Consider the following 21,905-nt stretch of genomic DNA (forward strand, 5'->3'; position numbering starts at 1 on the left):
AACTGGACATGGAACAACAGACTGGTTCCAAATAGGAAAAGGAGTACGTCAAGGCTGTATATTGTCACCCTGCTTATTTAACTTCTATGCAGAGTACATCATGAGAAACGCTGGGCTGGAAGAGGCACAGGCTGGAATCAAGATTGCTGGGAGAAATATCAATCACCTCAGATATGCAGATGACACCACCCTTATGGCAGAAAGTGAAGAGGAACTAAAAAGCCTCTTGATGAAATTGAAAGAGGAGAGTGAAAAAATTGGCTTAAAGCTCAACATTCAGAAAACGAAGATCATGGCATCTGGTCCCATCACTTCATGGGAAATAGATGGGGAAACAGTGGAAACAGTGTCAGACTTCATTTTTGGGGGCTCCAAAATCACTGCAGATGGTGATTCAGTCATGAAATTAGAACATGCTTACTCCTTGGAAGGAAAGTTATGACCAACCTAGATAGCATATTCAAAAGCAGAGACATTACTTTGCCAACAAAGGTCCGTCTAGTCAAGGCTATGGTTTTTCCAGTGGTCATGTATGGATGTGAGAGTTGGACTGTGAAGAAAGCTGAACACTGAAGAATTGATGTTTTGAACTGTGGTGCTGGAGAAGACTCTTGAGAGTCCCTTGGACTGCAAGGAGATCCAACCAGTCCATTCTAAAGGAGATCAGTCCTGGGTGTTCTTTGGAAGGACTGATGCTAAAGCTGAAACTCCAGTACTTTGGCCACCTCATGCGAAGAGTTGACTCATTGGAAAAGACTCTGATGTTGGAAGGATTGGGGGCAGGAGGAGAAGGGGACGACAAAGGATGAGATGGCTGGATGGCATCACCGACTCGATGGACATGAGTTTGGGTAAACTCCAGGAGTTGGTGATGGACAGGGAGGCCTGGTGTGCTGAATTCATGGGGTCGCAAAGAGTCAGATATGACTGAGTGACTGAACTGAACTGAACTGAACTGAGGTCTTGTAATTACATATATTAGACATTATACTAAACATGAAATCAATTAAAAGCTGTTAAAATATTTTCCTATGTATAACTTTGTCTTCAAAAAGAAAAAAGCTTTCCAATTAAAAACAAATCGAGAATTTTTCATGAAATAGTGATTTCTAGTGCTCGCTTCGGCAGTACCTATACTAAAATTGGAAAGATACAGAGAAGATTAGCATGGCCCCTGCACAAAAATGGCATGCAAATTTATGAAGCATTCCATATTTTCATTACCAATGGTATTTTTCATAGAATGAGACCAAAACATTTTACAATTTGTATGGAAACACAAAAGATCCCCCAAACCAAAGCAATCTTAAGAAAGAAAATTGGAGCTGGAGGAATCAACCTTCCTGACTTCAGATTATACTACAAATTTAGTCATCAAGACTCTATGGTACCAGCACAAAAGCAGAAATGTAGACCAATGGAACAAGATAGAAAGCCCAGAGAAAAGCCCACACATCTGTGGGCAGCTTATCTTTGACAAAGGAGGCAAGAATATATAATGGAGAAAAGACAGCCTCATTAACAAGTGGTGCTGGGAAAACTGGACAGCTACGTGAAAAAGAATGAAATTAGAACACTTCTTACGGAGAAGGCAATGGCACCCCACTCCATTACTCTTGCTTGGAAAATCCCATGGACGGAGGAGCCTGGTAGGCTGCAGTCCATGGGGTTACTAAAAGTCAGACATGACTGAGTGACTTCACTTTCACTTTTCCTTTTCATGCATTGGAGAAGGAAATGGCAACCCACTCCAGTGTTCTTGCCTGGAGAATCCCAGGGGTGGCAGAGCCTGGTGGGCTGTCGCCTATGGGGTCGCACAGAGTCAGACACGACTGAAGCGACTTAGCAGCAGCAGCAGCAGCATGGTGGCTCAGTGGTAAAGAATCCTCCTGCCAATGCAGGAGACATGGGTTTGATCCTTGGTTCGGGAAGACTGCCTAGAGTAGGAAATGGCAACTCACTCCAGTATTCTTGTCTGGGGAATCCCATGGCCAGAACAGCCTGGCAGGCTATAGTCCCTGGGGTTGCAAAAGAGTTGGACATAACTTAGAAACTAAAAACAAATATATTTCAGAATATAGCCACAATCCCAATTTTTAACTCCCTGATGTCATCAATAAACTCATACATAAATATCTAAATAAAACATTTGCTTGCTTGAGATTAAATAGCTTCTAGAAATATAAAGTCTGAAGTAAGAGTACATCATGAGAAATGCTGGGCTGAATGAAGCACAAGCTGGAATCAAGATTGCCAAGAGAAATATCAATAACCTCAGATAGGCAGATGACACCACCCTTAAGGCAGAAAGTGAAGAACTAAAGAGCTTCTTGATGACAATGAAAGAGGAGAGTGAAATGTTGGCTTAAAGCTCAACATTCAGAAAACTAAAATCATGGCATCCAGTCCCATCACTTCATGGCACATAGATGAGGAAACAGTGGAAACTGTGACAGGCTTTCTTTTCTTGGGCTCCAAAGTCACTGCAGATGGGGATTGCAGCCATGAAATTAAAAGACGCTTGCTCCTTGGAAGGAAAGTTATGACCAACATAGACAGCATAATAGAAAGCAGAGACATTACTTTGCTGACAAAGGTCTGTTTTGTTAAGGTTATGGTTTTTCCAGTAGTCATGTATGGATATGAGAGTTGGACTATAAGGAAAGCTAAGTGCCGAAGAATTGATGCTTTTGAACTGTGGTGTTAGAGAAGACTTTTGAAAGTCTCTTGGACTGCAAGGAGATCCAACCAGTCAATCCTAAAGGAGATCAGTCCTGAGTGTTCATTGGAAGGACTGATGTTGAAGCTGAAACTCCAATACTTTGGCCACCTGATGTGAAGAACTGATTCATTTGAAAAGACCCTGATGTTGGGAAAGATTGAGGGCGGGAGGAGAAGGGGATGACAGAGGATGAGATGGTTGAATGGCATCACTGACTCAATGGACATGGGTTTGGGTGAACTCCAGGAGTTGGTGATGGACTGCCAGGGAGTCCTGGTGTGCTGCAGTCCACGGGGTCACAAAGAGTTGGACACGAATGAGCGACCGAACTGAACTGAACTGAAGAGGTCCATTAAAATTGAACACTACCTTGCAACATCTCTGATCTTGCTATGTAAACCACAGACACATACACACACACACAATTCTGGAAGACATAAAATAATCTTTTTCTTATTGTTGTAATATGCAAAAATGAAATGCGTAAGAAGATATTTACCACCTCAGAAATGTGATATTTCCATTTTAAGTAAATCTCTTCAATAGGACTTACAGCAGTACAAAAACCATGTCTCCTGCATTGACAGGCAGTTTCTTTACCACTGAGCCAACAGGGAAGCCCTGAACAAGAGCACACCTAAATATTAAGAAAACTATCATTGTTCCAAATAATTCATAAAATATTTAGGAGGAGACACAGGTTAAATCTCTGGGTCTGGAAGATTCTGTGTAGAAGGAAATGGCAATCCACTCCAACATTCTTGTCTGGAAATCCCATGGACAGAGGAGCCTGTCCATGAGTTTGAGATTATTTAGACATACCCCTAAAATATTTAGACATACCCCAATTTCATTTTCTAACATGTTTTGCATTGCCCAGTTGAACCAGTATATGTCTTTTTATGTAAGCATATACATATTTATTTAGTATTAAACCTCTTTCCCTTTTAATATTCTCCAGCACAAATCTGAGGTCTAGATTATCATTCAGAGATATGTAGCTAAATAGACTTTCTCTCTAGGAGATACCACTTGTCCAAGGTAAGGAGCAGTGGCTGCGCTTTGCTAGAGCAGCCGTGAAGAGATACCCCATGTCCAAGGTAAGAGAAACCCAAGTAAGACGGTAGGTGTTGCAAGAGGGCATCAGAGGGCAGACACACTGAAAGCATACTCACAGAAAACTAGTCAATCTAATCACACTAGGACCACAGCCCTGTCTAACTCAATGAAACTAAGCCATGCCCGTGGGGCCACCCAAGACGGGCGGGTCATGGTGGAGAGGTCTGACAGAATGTGGTCCACTGGAGAAGGGAATGGCAAACCACTTCAGTATTCTTGCCTTGAGAACCCCATGAACAGGATGAAAAGGCAAAATGATAGGAAACTGAAAGAGGAACTCCCCAGGTCGGTAGGTGCCCAATATGCTACTGGAGATCAGTGGAGAAATAACTCAAGAAAGAATGAAGGGATGGAGCCAAAGCAAAAACAATACCCAGCTGTGGATGTGACTGGTGATAGAAGCAAGGTCTGATGCTGTAAAGAGCAATACTGCATAGGAACCTGGAATGTCAGGTCCATGAATCAAGGCAAATTGGAAGTGGTCAAACAAGAGATGGCAAGAGTGAATGTCGACATCAGCAAACTAAAATGGACTGGAATGGGTGAATTTAACTCAGATGACCATTATATCTACTACTGTGGGCAGGAATCCCTCAGAAGAAATGGGGTAGCCATTATGGTCAACAAAACAGTTCGAAATGCAGTACTTGGATGCAATCTCAAAAATGACAGAATGATCTCTGTTCGTTTCCAAGGCAAATCATTCAATATCACAGTAATCCAAGTCTATGCCCCAACCAGTAATGCTGAAGAAGCTGAAGTTGAACGGTTCTATGAAGACCTACAAGACCTTTTAGAACTAACACCCAAAAAAGATGTCCTTTTCATGATAGGGGACTGGAATGCAAAAGTAGGAAGTCAAGAAACACCTGGAGTAACAGGCAAATTTGGCCTTGGATACACAATGAAGCAGGGCAAATACTAATAGAGTTTTGCCAAGAAAATGCAGGGGTCATAGCAAACACCCTCTTCCAACAACACAAGAGAAGACTCTACACTTGGACATCACCAGATGGTCAACACCAAAATCAGATTGATTATATTCTTGGCAGCCAAAGATGGAGAAGCTCTATACAGTCAGCAAAAACAAGACCAGGAGCTGACTGTGGCTCAGATCATAAACTCCTTATTGCCAAATTCAGACTTAAATTGAAGAAAGTAGGGAAAACCACTAGACCATTCATGTATGACTTAAATCAAATCCCTTATGATTATACAGTGGAAGTGAGAAATAGATTTAAGGGCCTAGATCTGATAGATAGAGTGCCTGATGAACTATGGACTGAGGTTCCTGACATTGTACAGGAGACAGGGATCAAGACCATCCCCATGGAAAATAAATGCAAAAAAGCAAAATGGCTGCCTGAGGAGGCCTTACAAGTAGCTGTGAAAAGAAGAGAAGCGAAAAGCAAGGAGAAAAGGAAAGATATAAGCATCTGAATGCAGAGTTCCAAAGCATAGCAAGAAGAGATAAGAAAGCCTTCCTCAGTGATCAATGCAAAGAAATAGAGGAAAACAACAGAATGGGAAAGACTAGAGATCTCTTTAAGAAAATTAGAGATACCAAGGGAACATTTCATGCAAAGATGGGCTCGATAAAGGACAGAAATAGTATGGACCTAACAGAAGCAGAAGATATTAAGAAGAGATGGCAGAATACACAAAAGAACTATACAAAAAAGATCTTCACAATCCAGATAATCACGGTGGTGTGATCACTCACCTAGAGCCAGACATCCTAGAATGTGAAGTCAAGTGGGCCTTAGAAAGCATCACTATGAACAAAGCTAGTGGAGGTGATGGCATTCCAGTGGAGCTATTCCAAATCCTGAAAGATGATGCTGTGAAAGTGCTGTACTCAATATGCCAGCAAATTTGGAAAACTCAGCAGTGGCCACAGGACTGGAAAAGGTCAGTTTTCATTCCAATCCCAAAGAAAAGCAATGCCAAAGAATGCTCAAACTACCACACAATTGCACTCATCTCACACACTAGTAAAGTAATGCTCAAAATTCTCCAAGCCAGGCTTCGACATTACGTGAACCATGAACTTCCAGTTGTTCAAGCTAGTTTTAGAAAAGGCAGAGGAACCAGAGACCAAATTGCCAAAATCCGCTGGATCATGGAAAACTTATATGCAGAGTACATCATGAGAAATGCTGGACTGGAAGAAACACAAGCTGGAATCAAGATTGCCAGGAGAAATATCAATAACCTCAGATATGCAGATGACACCACCCTTATGGCAGAAAGTGAAGAGGAACTAAAAAGCTTCTTGATGAAAGTGAAAGTGGAGAGTGAAAAAGTTGGCTTAAAGCTCAACATTCAGAAAACGAAGATTATGGCATCTGGTCCCATCACTTCATGGGAAATAGATGGGGAAACAGTGGAAACAGTGTCAGACTTTATTTTTCTGGGCTCCAAAATCACTACAGATGGTGAGTGCAGGCATGAAATTGAAAGACGCTTACTCCTTGAAAGGAAAGTTATGACCAACCTAAATAGCATATTCAAAAGCAGAGACATTACTTTGCCAACAAAGGTTTGTCTAGTCAAGGCTATGGTTTTTCCTGTGGTCATGTATGGATGTGAGAGTTGGACTGTAAAGAAGGCTGAGCGCTGAAGAATTGATGCTTTTGAACTGTGGTGTTGGAGAAGACTCTTGAGAGTCCCTTGGACTGCAAGGAGATCCAACCAGTCCATTCTGAAGGAGATCAGCCCTGGGATTTCTTTGGAGGGAATGATGCTGAAGCTGAAACTCCAGTACTTTGGCCACCTCATGCGAAGAATTGACTCATTGGAAAAGACTCTGATGCTGGGAGGGATTGGGGGCAAGAGGAGAAGGGGACGACAGAGGATGAGATGGCTGGATGGCATCACTGACTTGATGGACGTTGAGTCTGAGTGAACTCCGGGAATTGGTGATGGACAGGGAGGCCTGGCGTGCTGTGATTCATGGGGTGGCAGAGTCGGACACAACTGAGCAACTGATCTTCCAGAAAAACATCTATTTCTGCTTTATTGACTATGCCAAAGCCTTTGACTTTGTGGATGACAATAAACTGTGGAAAATTCTGAAAGAGATGGGAATACCAAACCACCTGATCTGCCTCTTGAGAAATTTGTATGCAAGTCAGGAAGCAACAGTTAGAACTGGACATGGAACAACAGACTGGTTCCAAATAGGAAAAGGAGTTCGTCAAGGCTGTATATTGTCACCCTGCTTATTTAACTTCTATGCAGAGTACATCATGAGAAATGCTGGGCTGCAAGAAGCACAAGCTGGAATCAAGATTGCTGATTGAAATATCAATCACTCAGATATGCAGATGACACCACCCTTATGGCAGAAAGTGAAGAGGAACTAAAAAGCCTCTTGATGAAGGTGAAAGAGGAGAGTGAAAAAGTTGGCTTAAAACTCAACATTCAGAAAATGAAGATCATGGCATCTGGTCCCATCACTTCATGGGAAATAGATGGGGAAACAGTGTCAGACTTTATTTTTTTGGGTTCCAAATCACTGCAGATGGTGACTGCAGCCATGAAATTAAAAGACGCTTACTCCTTGGAAAGAAAGTTATGACCAACCTAGATAGCATATTGAAAAGCAGAGACATTACTTTGCCAACAAAGGTTCGTCTAGTGAAGGCTATTGTTTTTCCAGTGGTCATGTATGGATGTGAGAGTTGGACTGTGAAGAAGGCTGAGAGCCGAAGAATTGATGCTTTTGAACTGTGGTGTTGGAGAAGACTCTTGAGAGTCCCTTGGACTGCAAGGAGATCCAACCAGTCCATTCTGAAGGAGATCAGCCCTGGGATTTCTTTGGAGGGAATGATGCTAAAGCTGAAACTCCAGTACTTTGGCCACCTCATGGGAAGAGTTGACTCATTGGAAAAGACCCTGATGCTGGGAGGGCCTGGGGGCTGGAGGAGAAGGGGACGACAGAGGATGAGATGGCTGGATGGCATCACTGACTCAATGGACGTGAGTCTGAGTGAGCTCCAGGAGTCGGTGATGGACAGGGAGGCCTGGTGTTCTGAATTCATGGGGTTGCAAAGAGTCAGACACGACTGAGCGACTGAACTGCTGCTGCTGCTGCTGCTAAGTCGCTTCAGTCGTGTCTGACTCTGTTCGACCCCAGAGACGGCAGCCACCAGGCTCCCCTGTCCCTGGAATTCTCCAGGCAAGAACACTGGAGTGGGTTTCCATTTCCTTCTCCAAAGCATGAAAGTGAAAAGTGAAAGTGAAGGCGCTCAGTCCTGTCTGACTCTTTGAGACCCCATGGACTGCAGCCTACCAGGGTCCTCCGTCCATGGGATTTTCCAGGCAAGAGTACTGGAGTGGGTTATCATTGCCTTCTCTGAGTGACTGAACTGAACTGAACTGAGAATTTCTCTCTAGCTAGTATTTTGAAATTACGTCCATGCAGAGAATAAATCTTCTCTCTCTAATAGAACAAACTCAACTTTTATCTGTTCCTTTTTAAATAATCCACTAGACCCTTTGAATTGGAAAGACCTTCCCTGACTTGAGGTCCCACTTACCTCTTACAAGTAACCTAGAAGTGGAGTTTTTAAGGATTCCCTTACTCCTTAATAGGGCGTTCCTGGTAGCGCAGCTGGTAAAGAATCCGCCTGCAATGCAGGAGACCTGGGTTGGATTCCTGGGTCAGAAAGATCTACTGGAGAGGGATAGGCTACCCATTCCAATATTCCTGGGCTTCCCTTGTGGCTCAGCTGGTAAAGAATCTGCCTGCAATGGGGGAGACCTGGGTTCGATCTCTGGGTTGGGAAGATCCCTAGAGAAGGGAATGGCTACCCACTCCAGTATTCTGGCCTGGAGAATTCCATGGAAAGAGTTCCATTCCTTTCATTTCTAAAAAGCAACAGTAAATAATGAAACATTTCAAATAAAGTTTCTGTGAGAAACATAAACACAAATAAAAAACACCTGCCATTTATTCTGGAATGTGAAAACTGACTGCTTGTAATAGCACTGTATTTGAATAAGTCATACTGTCACAGTGACCTTTACTGATATACTATTTCCCAATATAAAGCATCAATCCTGCTGCTTAAAAGATCTTTTTTTGTGTGCAAGACCTGCAGATCCATCAGGTAACAAAATAATGATTTGCTATCTGTATAGTCCATGCGGTTGCAGAGAGTCGGACATGACTGAGTGACTTTCACTTTCACTTTACTCCTTAATTCATTCCACAAATACATGCAGAGAACTTCCCATGTTCTGGGCTGTTCTTTCAGGACATAGAATAAGAGATGTCCCCCTAAACACTCTAATTGTGTTCTTCTGTAAATGAATGACTGAAACAAAGTGTCATGGGGCCTGGCCCCGCCTTTCAGAATCTAAAGGGGGCTAACCATGACTGGATCAAGAGGTCAAAGGAGATTTCCAAGTAGAAATTGAGCAGAATCTTGGAAACTTGGACAATTTTGCAGTAGTTGATCACAACGAGAGGAAAGGATGCGGGGAGTAGGAATAATTTCCCACTATTATATATAAAGACTTATAGCAACTTTGTTTACTATTTTGCTAATGAACTATGTAACCAGCAGACTATAGGGGGAACAGTTTAGTGCCTACCATATGAGAACACCAAGTCTAGCCTATTAGGGGTTCTGAAAATGGTCAACTATATCTAAGGTAGTCTAAGGCATACTGGACAACAAATTGCTCCAATATTTTAGAAGCTTAAGCCAAAACAAGTTTATTTCTTGCTTTATGCAGATTCTGTTGTAGGTCCTGGGCTATCCAGGGCAGCTGTGCTCACGGTAATTAATAGGGCATCCCAGGGTCCTTCAGTCCTGTGCCACTTCCATCTTATTATAACCTTCCGTGATTGCAGCAGCAAGGGAAGGGAACCTAGAGAACCAAGCGCTAGCCTGTCAATGAGTCTACCAGGAAATGAAACATTACATGTCTGTTCACATTTACTGACAAGTTACATCACCATACCTAATTTCAGTGGGGTGGAGAGTATAATCCTCCCCTATACCTAAACCCAGAAAGAGGACAGGAAAAATTGGCAAGCACTCAAAATGCCTTCAGCAGTCATGAAATGTTATGGTAACGTTTTATGGTTCAGATTAGATTAATGGAGTTTACTGCTGCTGCTGCTGCTGCTGCTGCTGCTAAGTTGCTTCAGTCGTGTCCAACTCTGTGCGACCCCATAGACGGCAGCCCACTAGGCTCCTCTGTCCCTGGGATTCTCCAAGCAAGAATACTGGAGTGGGTTGCCATTTCCTTCTCCAATGCATGAAAGTGAAAAGTGAAAATGAAGTCGCTCAGTCATGTCTGAGTTTTAGCGACCCCATGGACTACAGCCTACCAGGCTCCTCCATCCATGGGCTTTTCCAGGCAAGAATACTGGAGAGGGTTGCCATTGCCTTCTCCGAAGGTTGAAACTAACTAAAGTTTATTCTTCATCTAGCGATTGAAAGTTACATATCTGATTCATGAAACTGTTTAACCTGTGTCATTTAAAGACTAAAATTCAGATGGATTTAAACGGAGTGATTTGATTATTAATATCAAAGAAAATATTGAAAAGCAAATTTTTCTGGTATGGTTCTGATATTGGAATCCACATAAGCTACTTTTTTCTCCTTTTTATACTCAGAGATAAACTGAAAGACATATATCACTCACAGGAGGGAATAAATATTAAATTAATGCCTCTCCATAGAGACAAAAGGCATACTACTAGATATTTAGTATGTTACTTAGTTTCAGCAATCTTTGTATCAGTCACTGTAGTTTCAGCTACAATGGGTATATAACTGAGAGAACACTTAGTCAAGCAGTGGTTCTAAGTATCAACCTAATTTTTACCACCTTCCAAATGTTATTGTGTCAATAGGGTGAAATAGCTAACAGATGTACTACACGATGCTAATACCACAGTACAGGCCTCATTTACGACCTTCTTTCACTTAACCTCTCTACTACAGTTGATGGAAATACTTTAAACTGTAAAGTTACTTTCTTAATTAATTCACATTATTTTTCGGAATGCAAACTTTCTTTCGGGCCCATCAGAAATGGCTTGCGCCTTACAAAACCTGGCAGGCACATATAGTAGCACACAGGATTTACCAATACTTGTTTGTCAGGTGTAAAGAATCCCGTAAAGAGCATGCACGTGGGAACTAAAACATACACAAGTACATGGTTGTGCCTATGTGAGTCCTTTCTTCCCGTAAAACTTTGAAGAGGTGAATAAAACCTTCATTCCATTGTTAGTTTATAGATCGTTATTAGACATAATATTGTCTGGTCCTCATGTCACAGCTGTTAAAAGCTTAAAAATTAAAAAAAAGAAGGGAAAAAAATGCCTCTGAAGACAGGACAAGCTTAAACCTGCCACCAATTAGAAAGATCACAGTGTCACAGGTATGCTTTTAACAGGATAGCAACCTCAGAGGTCAAGTTGGGGGGAGGGGAAGAAAGCGCCCTGGACAGAGGTCAGCGCAGGGAGGGCAAGCTGCAGGCCCCAGCGTGAGGGTTTCTCCCGGTACTTCCGCAGCGCCCAGGTCCTCCGCTCCGGTCCTCGCAAGGGGGTACGCTCCTTTCCTCCCCACCTGTCCGGCTGGGCTTCCCGAAGCGATGCCCTAGCGGTGGGAGTGAGAACACGCCGGGCGGGAGCCTCCTTTCGGTTCGGCTCCCCGAGCTGGACCCCGAAACCCCAGGGGAAGGAAACTACTATTCAGTGCTCTCCCATCCCCGCCCCGTTCCTCTCTCCGGCTCGCTGCCTGTCTCGCTTTGATGCCGCCGAGCCCCATCGCCACTTCTGGGCGGCCGTCAAGCGGAGGCGGCTGCGAGCTCCCGGGCTCCAGGGACGGAGATGGGGCAGGGTGAGTGAGCCGGCCCGGCGAGAGGCTCCGCACCGCCCCGCACCCGCCCACGGGCAGAAGAGGCGCTGTCTGGCCCGCCCGCGCGGGGCAGAGTCTGGGAGAGGCTTGCCGCTCTCTTCCTCCCAGTCCCGGCTGGCAGCCGAACGCGAGAGCGCCGGCCGAGGGAGGGAAGAGTGGGAGAGGAAGCCGCGGGAGAGAACAGGGAGCCACTGTGTCCTTTTGAAAAGAAAGTAGGAACCCTGGGTGGGAAAAAACAAAGGCGCCCTCCCAACTTTTCTTCGCGGAAAGTTTTCCCAGGGCGTTTTGTTTGTGCGAACTCGGCCGGCGGAGCCCGGGATCGCGCTGCCGGCGTGGCGGCTGTGCCTATGCGCCTCGCCCCGCTCCTCCTCCTTCCAGCCTGGGCAGCTCCGCTCCCTCCCCGAGAGGCGCCAAATGGCTACCCGGTAACCTCGCGGGGCGGGGGCTGCAGCGCCGCCTCCTGCCGCCACCGCTCCGGGCGGCCGCTAGACCAGGCGGCAGCGCTGCCCGCGGGCGGGGAGCCGGGCCCGCAGGTGGAAGCGCACCCTGGAGGCGGGCGGGCGGGTCCCGGGCTGGGGGCGGCTCGGGCGGGCTCTAGTGCGGCCAGCCCCGCTTGGGCCTCGGGTAAACGTGCGTCCCGCCCTGACCCGCCGGCCTCTCCCACTCCAGCAGTGACGCGCCGCCTCGAAGCCAGAGCCCGCGCAGCGCCCCGCAAGGCGATGGACGGCCGAGCCCCGCGCGTGCAGGACGCTCCGGCGGCACTCCTGCCGGCCGCACCCGCAGGGTAAGCTTCGAGCGCCGCGCCGCCGCTCACCCGGGAGGTCGAGAGCTGCCGGGCCTTCATCCGTCACCTGGCTGGCAGCTCGCCGCCCCGTCGGCGGCCGAATTCACCAGCCGCGGGACACGCGGCCGACGGGGCTGCTTCCTCCCGGCCTCTTCGGAGGCCGCCCCAGGGTGGGGGCTCGGTAGCTTTTGATTGCTTTCCTACCCGGGCTGCTCTGAGTTGCTAAAGGGCAGCTAAATGCCAAGAATTGGGTAAGGACTCCGGGAGCAAAAATGGTAACAAAGGGCTCCTTGTTGGGGCTCTGGGAGACCGGCGGACGGTACCTGTAAGTGAGCTCCTGAGAAAGGGAAAAAAGTTTCCTTGGCCGAGGGCTGAGGCTCAGCAGGTGAGCCGTGTCAAGGTGACTGTAAGGAAGAGGTTTTCTGCGAGCGGGTGGAGGGCGACAGGACGGTGTGCCAGCTGTCAGCCCGCAATGACAGTTCCGGGACCCGGCCGGGTGCGCGCCTCTGATTGGGGGTATGTGTGTGCCTGTGGCCAATTGCCAGTGCCAAAGTCTAGCGCAGAGTCAGACCGCAGACAGGGTACATTTCTTTGTACCCTCACATGTTTAGGAGAGATTGGAATGGAAGGGGCTGTCACATGGTGAGTTAATATTCAGTGGAGCACGTCTTCCTGCCAGATATGCTAATAATCACCTTGCTAAGCGTTTGGGTAAACAGTAATGAGAACAGGTAGTTCTGCAAGAGGTGGGGAGAACCTGAGAATAACCTTCGTCTTGGTAAACAGTGAAGGCTTAACATGGGCGCTAGTTGAACTTCTGAAGTGGGAAATCCCTTTGGGAAAGTGTAACATTTTCCTTCAAATGTTCCCCCAATTCAGTTTCTTTTCCGATAGTTAATCGGAACACAGCAGTGCTCTCAAGAGACCATGAACATTCAGAAAAGAATCGGGAAGGAAAAGTCTGTTTTATAGCTAATGAATGAGAGTTGTACAGTTTTCTTGATTTGAGAGTAGAAAAATCATTTTTACCCCGGAACATGACACACGTTTCCTTAGAAGCAAGTCACAGCATGTTTATTCATCAGAGACCATTCGAACATTGGCAGTTGTCTAGAGGAAACATGGAAAAGTCTCAAAGCAGCATGACTAATATAAAAGATATTTAGTATAATGCTTACGTAGAGGAAACATGCAGTGTATGAATTAATTCTTTTTCTTTCAATTAGTTATCTTCTCCCCTCTGCAAACAGCTGTATTTCTGTTGACTTCCGTTCCTATTCTTTACCCAGTTTTTTCATTATTTAGATATGATCATATATATTATCACATTAGGATGTATGGGGAAAGAAGTACCTTGGCAGGAAGATATTAATCATAAAAGCATGAACGTCTAAAGGCAGCTGCGGGAATACTGAAATGTATTCAGGTTACCTCAAAATAAAATAGTATTAAATTGGTGAATTTGAAAGTGGATTAGATTAAGGTACTATTTGGGCTTCCTCCATGGCTCAGTGGTAAAGAATCTGCCTGCAATGTAGGAGACAGGAGTGGAGGGTTGGATCCCTGACTGGGGAAGCTCCCCTGGATGAGGAAATGGCAACTCACTCCAATATTCTTGCCTGGAAAATCCCAGGGACAGAGGAGCTTGACGGGCTACAGTCCATAGGGTTGCAGAGAGTCTGACATTACTGAGCACACACACAGATACTATTAAAAAAAAAAAAGAAAGAACCCAGCATATGCATGTACACAAAATAACACTAGTATACTTTTATGGGTGTTCAGAAGTCAAATAATTCTGTGAGTAAAATAGGCGAGGTCAGATGCCTCTGACATAAAGGAAATGAGAAGAGCTTTCTAATGATAAGCATGACTGTAGTAGGACACGTCAGATTTTACTTTTGAGGATTTAAAGGTTAAACTGAAATTCTGTGCTACAAAAGAATGTATAAAATTGCTTTATCTAACTTCTCAAATATGAAGAAAATACATTTTAGAAAATTTGTCCTGACCTCTCCAAATTTAAAAAGAGATAAGTTGAAAAATGCTTCAACATCTAAAATAGCATCCCCTCCCCCATATCATTTTACTCTGTATTATTTGGAGACGTTAACAATATTTGAAAGGTATAAATGTTAACCAAAAAAATTACTTCTCTGCTTTCACTTGTCTATCTTGTCCCTGGGTGTATTCCAAGTGCCTTTTATATAGTATTTGTTGAATATTCATTATTCAATATTACTTTTGTTCTTTTTTCTCAAAACCCTAATACATTAAAAAGGTTTTAATTCTGAGGGGAAAAAAGGAATTATCAAAGAGATGGACAATTCTTTGGGAAGTGGTAGGGCCAATCTATATGTTATAATAAAATGTTAGGTTTGGAAAGTACATTCTTTACTAATCATGATTCATGACTCCAATATGAGGCCTAGCTTAGTCCTTATTCTTGAATATTGCTGCTCTAAAGGATGCTTCTGTATGTACTTTTCCAAGTTTTAGATCCTTGTAACATGTCATTTTAAAGAAATTTAATGCAATTCCTTATTTTACAAATGAGAATCTGAAGCACAGAGACAGTGATTTTCGAAGGCCTAGAGCAAATTAATGGCAAAACCTGAAGAAAAACCCAGGGTGTTAGTCGCCTAGTTCATTGCATTAATTGCTTTTAATCTTTTTCAGATCACAATATGATAACGTATCAGCTGGATACATTATCTTTAGAGCTACTAGTGCTGGTGATTTTACTTGCCAAAGTAGATAGATATTTTTAACTCTTTGAAATTTAAATGTCAAAAGTTGACCTTGCTTTGAGGGACCTTATTGGTGTTTTGATTCTGAAACAAATTTTCAGGCATGGCACATTTGCATATTGCTTTATCGTCTTGCAGCATTGGAACTATGGAACTAATTGAAGGCATAGTAAAAAAAACTAAGAAGAAATGATTTAGCAGCTGCTTCCTTTAGTTGTTATTTGGAGGCTTTGGTTCGAAAGTTTTACTTTTGATTGTTTAAACAGGTCTTGTTAGCTAACATGTATTGACTACTTAGAAGCTGAATGCCTTAGCAAAGGTTTCAACATAATCACCTGGGTATCTTTAAAATAGGTACACATGCTCTCACACTTCTGCCTATCCTAATTTTAAGGGGTCTAGGAGGGGAAGAGGACATGGGGAATTTTAAAATACTGCTAGGTGATTCTAATATGCAACCAGACCTGAGAATCACTGATTAAGCAGGTATCACCAGCTGAGATAGAGATGAAGCCATAAATGGAATGGAGGCTGCTATTAATCATTTTTAGCGAACTCAAGACCCTAGAGTTCAGCTTTCTTTTTACCTTTTGAAAGATTCCATTTAGATGCTCTATAGTATTGTTTAATTTTTATTTTACTTTTTTACTCTTTGAGGAAGTATATTAACTCCATTTTATGATTTTGGAACTGGGGCTCAGATAACTTAATTAACATACGCAAGGCTATACAATGCTAAGATATGCAAGAGTAATAAAAACAAGGTCTGATCCCCAAAACTATGCTCTTCATCCCTAGGCCTGTTACCCAGGATGTTTGCTACCCTGGATGATACTGAATGAATTATTTAAAGTGGCCTTATGCATATGTTGTCTTGATTCTTCTTAAAATTATGTTTGTAGTATCTTTAAAAAAACAAAATCCTACAAAATTGAATGCATATGAAAAAAACCCAAAGCCTACCATTTAAAAGGAACTTAAATTTTTGGTTTATATCTTTAAAGTCATATTTAACATTTTCATGTGTTTGGGATGATTTATCTCATAGTAAACTGGCACCTTTCTTTTTGTCAGATGACAGATATGTCATAGCTGTACTTATTTTTGCTCTTAGGCAGCAATTAAATTTATTATAGCATAGTTTCAAATGTAGGATTTTTGACCAAATAAGAAAAATAAAAGTGTTTATTAAGACACTGCTAGACATTTTCTTCAAAGTCTATAATTTTCTCTGAATGTATTAGAGGGTAATTTAATACTGTTATCACTTAACCTAATTATTGAAATGCCAGTTGTATTTATATAATAGATTTCAAGCTTCATGTTATTGAGACAACTGCTCTAATGCAATTAATTAGTCAAAACTTGTAAGCCCTTATTTTATATAAAATACATTTTTCTGGGCACGGGGAGACTGGCTCCTGATCTAAAGAGTTTTACAAAAAAACTATTTGTAACTATGCAGGAAAAAAAAGAAAGTGCTGTTAGTGTAGAAGTGGTACTTTGATATTAACTTTAAAAGCATATGCTTAGGATTTAACATATAATGTCATGGTTCATTTGTCAGCAAACTTTGTTCAGAAGGTTGAAATGGGCTCTCTATCTGTTTGTATTATGTTTTCCTCCTTTTTTTTTTTTTTTTATTGTGGTGTAGTATACACAAAATTTACCATCTTAACCATTTATAAGTGTACAGTTCAGTATTGGGTACACTCATATTGTTGTGCAACTGTTATCACCGTCTGTCTCCAGAACTCTTTTCATCTTGCATAATAGAAACTCTGTACCCTTTGAACACTAACTCCCCATTTCTCTTCTCCCCACCACTCCTGACATCTGCTCTTCCGCTTTCTATCTGCATGATTTTGGACTACTCTGATTACCTCGCATCAGTGGAATCAGTCTTTTGTCTTTTTGTGACTGACTTAGTTCACTTATTATAGTATCCTCAAGATTCATCTATGTTGTATCCTATATCAGAATTTCCTTCCTTTTTGAGACTGAATAAGCAATTTACTTTTATGCACTTATTTATCGATGGACACGGGTTGCTCCCCATGTTTTAGCTACTGTGTAGCTGTTAGGAACATGAGTGTTTAGCTATCTCTTTGGGACCCCTGCTTTCAGTTCTTCTGAAGCAGAATTACTAGATCTTATGGTCATCCTGGGCTTCCCAGGTGGCGCTAGTGGTAAAGAACCCTGCTGCCAATGCAGGAGACATAAGTGACGCAGATTCGATCTCTGGATTGGGAAGATCCCCTGGAGTAGAAAATGGCAACCCACTCCAGTATTCTTGCCTGGAGAATCACATGGACAGAGGAGCCTGGTGGGCTACTGTCTATTGGTTCTCAAAGAGCCAGACACGATTGAAGCGACTTAACACAGCACACACAGCATGGTCATCCTATTTTTAATTTTTTCAAGGACAGCTTTACTGTTTTCCATAGCAGCTATACCATTTTGCATTTCCCAGAACAGAGCACAAGGCTTTTGGTTTTTCTACATCCTTGCCAACACTTGTTATTTTATTTTTTTGAAAGCAACCATTCTGTTACGCGTGAGATGGTATCTCGTTGTAGTTTTGATTTGCTTTTCTCTAATGATATTGAGCATCATATCACATGCTTATTGGCCATTTGTATATCTTCTCTTGAGAAATGTCTATTAAAGCTTTTGCCTGTGTTTCATTTGGTTTGCTTCTTTTGGCTGTTGAGTTTCAGGAATTCTCCTCATAGTCCAGATGGTAATCCCTTATCCTCTACCTGTCTTTGTAAGGCGTTATTGGCACACGCCCATACCCACTCATTTGCATATCGTTTATGGCTGCTTTCATATTATAGCTGAGTAGTCCAGGCAGAGATATTATGATCTGTAAGCTAAAAATATTAGCCTTCTGTCCATGTACAGAAAAAGTTTGCTGATCCCATGGGCCAACTTATGAAATTGGTAAATGAAGTAGTGGTGATTCCAAATTTATTTACTTGGGAGGGAGGCATGTAAGTATTGAACTTATAAATTAGAACAAAATGATATTTGTTTGCATAAAGCAAGATAATTCTTCTAGTAAGCATTTATATTCAGTGGTGATCAGTGGTTGTGTTTCTTTTTTTTTTTTTTTTAGTGGTTGTGTTTCCTCCTGACCCTGCCAACTGAAAACTTAGGCTTGGCCTGTTGGCAAGCAATGTGGAAATTATAACATTGATGTGATATCAGAATATATTTTAAAGAAAAGTTCTACACTTCTGTGCTGGAGATTCTGTCATGAAAAATGACTGATGTATGATAGAGGTGTTTAGAAACAAACGTGCCTAGGAGAAGCTTGACCAAAGGTATACTTAATTCCTATCTAGTTTTTTTCAGCCTATACCTATTTTCAGTTAAGCAAACTGTCTTTATAATAGTGTTTCATATCCTGCAGCTTTTAGTGCTCTAACATTAGAGTGACAGTTATTAGAAGACCTTTTTTTTTTTTAATGACTTTGCTAAATTTTTTCCCATCTGTTACAGTAAAAACAAACTAAAAGTATGGGAGAAAGAAGTTTCCCATGGCTATTTATAAAGGGCCAAATGTCTTCAGTTTTGATACAAACTTCATATCTGAGGAATGAATCCCTTGGAAAAGATTCTCAAAGACTGACTAGTCTTTAGAAAAATGCTAGAGTGAGCTTGTTTCCTCCACCCCATACTTTAAGTTCACACTGCTGCTTATAAACTTAAATAAGTTGAAACTATTTATTGACTTTGGACATTAAAAAAAAAAAAGAAAAAAACCTGTGGAAGGGAGTCCCTGGTAGTCTAGTGGTTAGGATTCAAAACTTACACTGCGGAGGCTTGAGTTCAATCCCTGATCCTGTGTGCCACACCATACAGTCAAAATACAAAAAAAAAATAATTAAAAACAATCTCACTTCAGATGAGCATGTATACTTAGGAGTGGAATTGCTAAGTCAGAAGAGTATGCATGTATATTCATCTTTTATAGACAATCATTTTTCCAAAGTGATTCCACCAATTTATACTTCCCATCAGCAACATGTGAAAGTTCTAGTCGTTCCACAGTTTTGCTAAGAATTAGTAATGGTCAGTCTTTTCCACTTTAGTTTTTCTGTCAAGTATGTAAAAATACTGCATTCTATAATATCTCAATAAAGCTGGGGGGGGGGGGGATGGAAAAAAAATGCTGTGGAGTTGAATTGTGGAGTAGTTTGACCAAGAAATGCTTTAAGTGGGATACTCATCTCATCATCACAACAGCAAAGAATGCAGACAGGAGAAACAGTTTAAGTTCAACTCATAGAAAGCCAAAAACTAAGAATTATTTGCAACTTTTACTGTATTTTAAATAGCTACACATCTTTACAAAGGTTACAGTTTCCAAGTTTCACAGGGAACAAATGAAGATATTTAGGTATCCTATATGGGGCAGTATCGTGATGTGCCTTTTCACTCTGTGTAGCTCAGACTGATAGCTCAGACAGAGGCAGGCTTAACTGAGTCATTTTCTTAACCTCTACTCTCTAGAAAAAAAAAAAACGGGTAGCCTCATTATGGCTTTCAGGTATGTGGTTGTGACATGGTGAGGATGGAGGTGCTAGGTGAGCAGGGAGAAGAATGATGTCTGAATTCCTGTTCTTTCCTGTAGGTACTCATGTACCCTTCCTATTGAATGCCCTCCTCCACTGAAAGCAGAGCTTTAGAGACAATGTAAATAAATAATTACTTTTTGAAAAAGAGTATGGGTTAATAGGACAGGGGTTTTCCTTGGTTGCCTCAGGCTTGGAGAAAATTGCTTTGGATGGAATTAAAAGTGAAAATGCCATCCATATTGGATGGGATTTGATTTTTTAGAATAGCTCAGTTGGTAAAGAATCTGCCTGCAATGCAGGAGACCCTGGTTAGATTCCTGGGTTGGGAAGATCCGCTGGAGAAGGAATAGGCTACCCACTCCAGTATTCTTGGGCTTCCCTTGTGGCTCAGCTGGTAAAGAATCCACCTGCAATGTGGGAGACCTGGGTTCGTATCCCTGGGTTGGAAAGATTCCCCTGGAGAAGGGAAAGGCTACCCACTCCAGTATTCTGGTCTGGAGAATTCCATGGACTGTATAGTCCATGGAGTCACAAAGAGTTGAATACGACTGAGCGAGTTTCACTTTCAAAATGGTTCAGAGTTGAGCCTCTGCAGTGGGATCAGAAAAGAACCTGAGATACAACACTTTGGGTTCAAAATGTGGATCTGCTTTTAAAATAATGATTTTGATTTTCTCATGTAGGGTGTAACTTGATTTTAAATAGGGTTGAATACCAAGGGAATCACAATATGTTTTTTAAACAATAATATCAGTGGAAAAATGCATTGTTTCTCAATGTAATTAATTTGAGAGATTAAAACTACTTTGTATATGTTTTGGTGTATTTTTTAAAATTACACCATTTTACTTTGTAGCGATGCAATTGATGCTTCTATACTTAACACCAATATTTATTTGTAAGGAAATAGAGTTAAGATGCTCAAATCTAGGTGGGCCATTTATCACCTGTCCTTGACTTTCGTCTCTGTAACCTGTACACCTGCTATTACAAGCACATTCACACATGCTATTGTGTCTGGAGAAATGGAAGTGAAGAAGTATTAGAATAACCCCAAGGGGAACAGCCAGAGTTTTAACAGCTGCTATAGTCGTGTATATCAGTTCAGGTGCCCTGGGAAAGCAGGAAATTGAGTTGCTAAATCCGAAAATGGCTACCACTTTGCCTTTCCCACGTCTGATGGATGTGCTGTAGTTTCTAGATCAATTGAGTTCACAGTGGTCAAGATAAATATAAAGCCATTGAATTGCTTTGCTTCTTTGCGCTCACGTGGTTGCATGTTACACACAAAGTGGAAGTGGCCAAGAGAGGAGCAGTCTCCTCCTCCTCTTTGTCAGGTATCCCAGCTCCAGGACAGTCAGGAAATAGACAGGGTCCCTGTCTTACAGGACAACCTCTGTGTCTTGAGGTCTGAGCAGCTCTCGTTATTCTCGGGTGTGCGTGGTTCTGTTTGTTACTGGCTGCAGGACTACTGAGTAACGTGTCCTACCTCCCTCTCTCTTGTTTCTACATAAGGTGCTCATTCCTGGAAAGCAGTTAGATGCTTTACCTTAAAACAGAATTTTTTTGCTGTGTTTCAAAAGAGCAAAGCTGAAAGTGGCAAAGAATGTTGGCAGGTGGAGAGAAACTACTTTTTACACATTTGTCTTTTGATACCAGGCTACCAGTCATCTTTCTTCACTTTTCTCTTTCTCTAAAACAGGAGAAGTTTGACTCTATTACCAGTGAACTTTCCCGCACCTCAGAAGAGTTAGGTGTGACTTCATCTGAAAAAAAATATATATTTAATTTAACACTAGATCTGAAAAGGGAAATAATACTGATTTTTCCCCCTTACGTATGATTAGGACAAATTTTGTATCTAGAACTTATTCCAACCTATAGTTTAGTTTATCATACATTTTTGATATACAGTCTGATCTGAAAGGAGCAGTGTCCAAGAGTAGTTCATATAGTCTGTTCATCTGTTGTGATCCTGTATGTATGTGGAAATACATAGGAAATTCACTCTTAGACGATGCTAAGAAAACATAGTCCTGAAGTTTGTGCTGG

The 21,905-nt window shown here is 42.2% G+C and overlaps 1 protein-coding gene and 1 non-coding gene across 6 annotated transcripts in view; both read left to right on the plus strand.

Annotated features, from left to right (window-relative positions):
* Positions 1-1,112: 1,112 nt before the first annotated feature.
* Positions 1,113-1,219, plus strand: LOC139179361 (U6 spliceosomal RNA). The gene has a single exon (XR_011563732.1). It is a non-coding gene; the product is annotated as a U6 spliceosomal RNA (small nuclear RNA).
* A 10,213-nt stretch (positions 1,220-11,432) lies between these two features.
* Positions 11,433-21,905, plus strand: part of COBLL1 (cordon-bleu WH2 repeat protein like 1) — a 169,553-nt gene continuing 159,080 nt past the window's right edge. Inside the window, exons 1-2 of one of the 5 annotated variants that reach the window (XM_070804031.1) lie at positions 11,433-11,715; positions 12,403-12,517. In XM_070804031.1, coding sequence (XP_070660132.1) covers positions 11,706-11,715; positions 12,403-12,517 — 125 coding nt within the window. In that variant the 5' untranslated portion in view covers positions 11,433-11,705. The other 4 variants (XM_070804035.1, XM_070804047.1, XM_070804054.1 and 1 more) reach the window with 4 other exon arrangements.

Source organism: Bos indicus, chromosome 2 (genome assembly GCF_029378745.1).
Source record: "Bos indicus isolate NIAB-ARS_2022 breed Sahiwal x Tharparkar chromosome 2, NIAB-ARS_B.indTharparkar_mat_pri_1.0, whole genome shotgun sequence".
Taxonomy (NCBI): Eukaryota; Metazoa; Chordata; class Mammalia; order Artiodactyla; family Bovidae; genus Bos; species Bos indicus.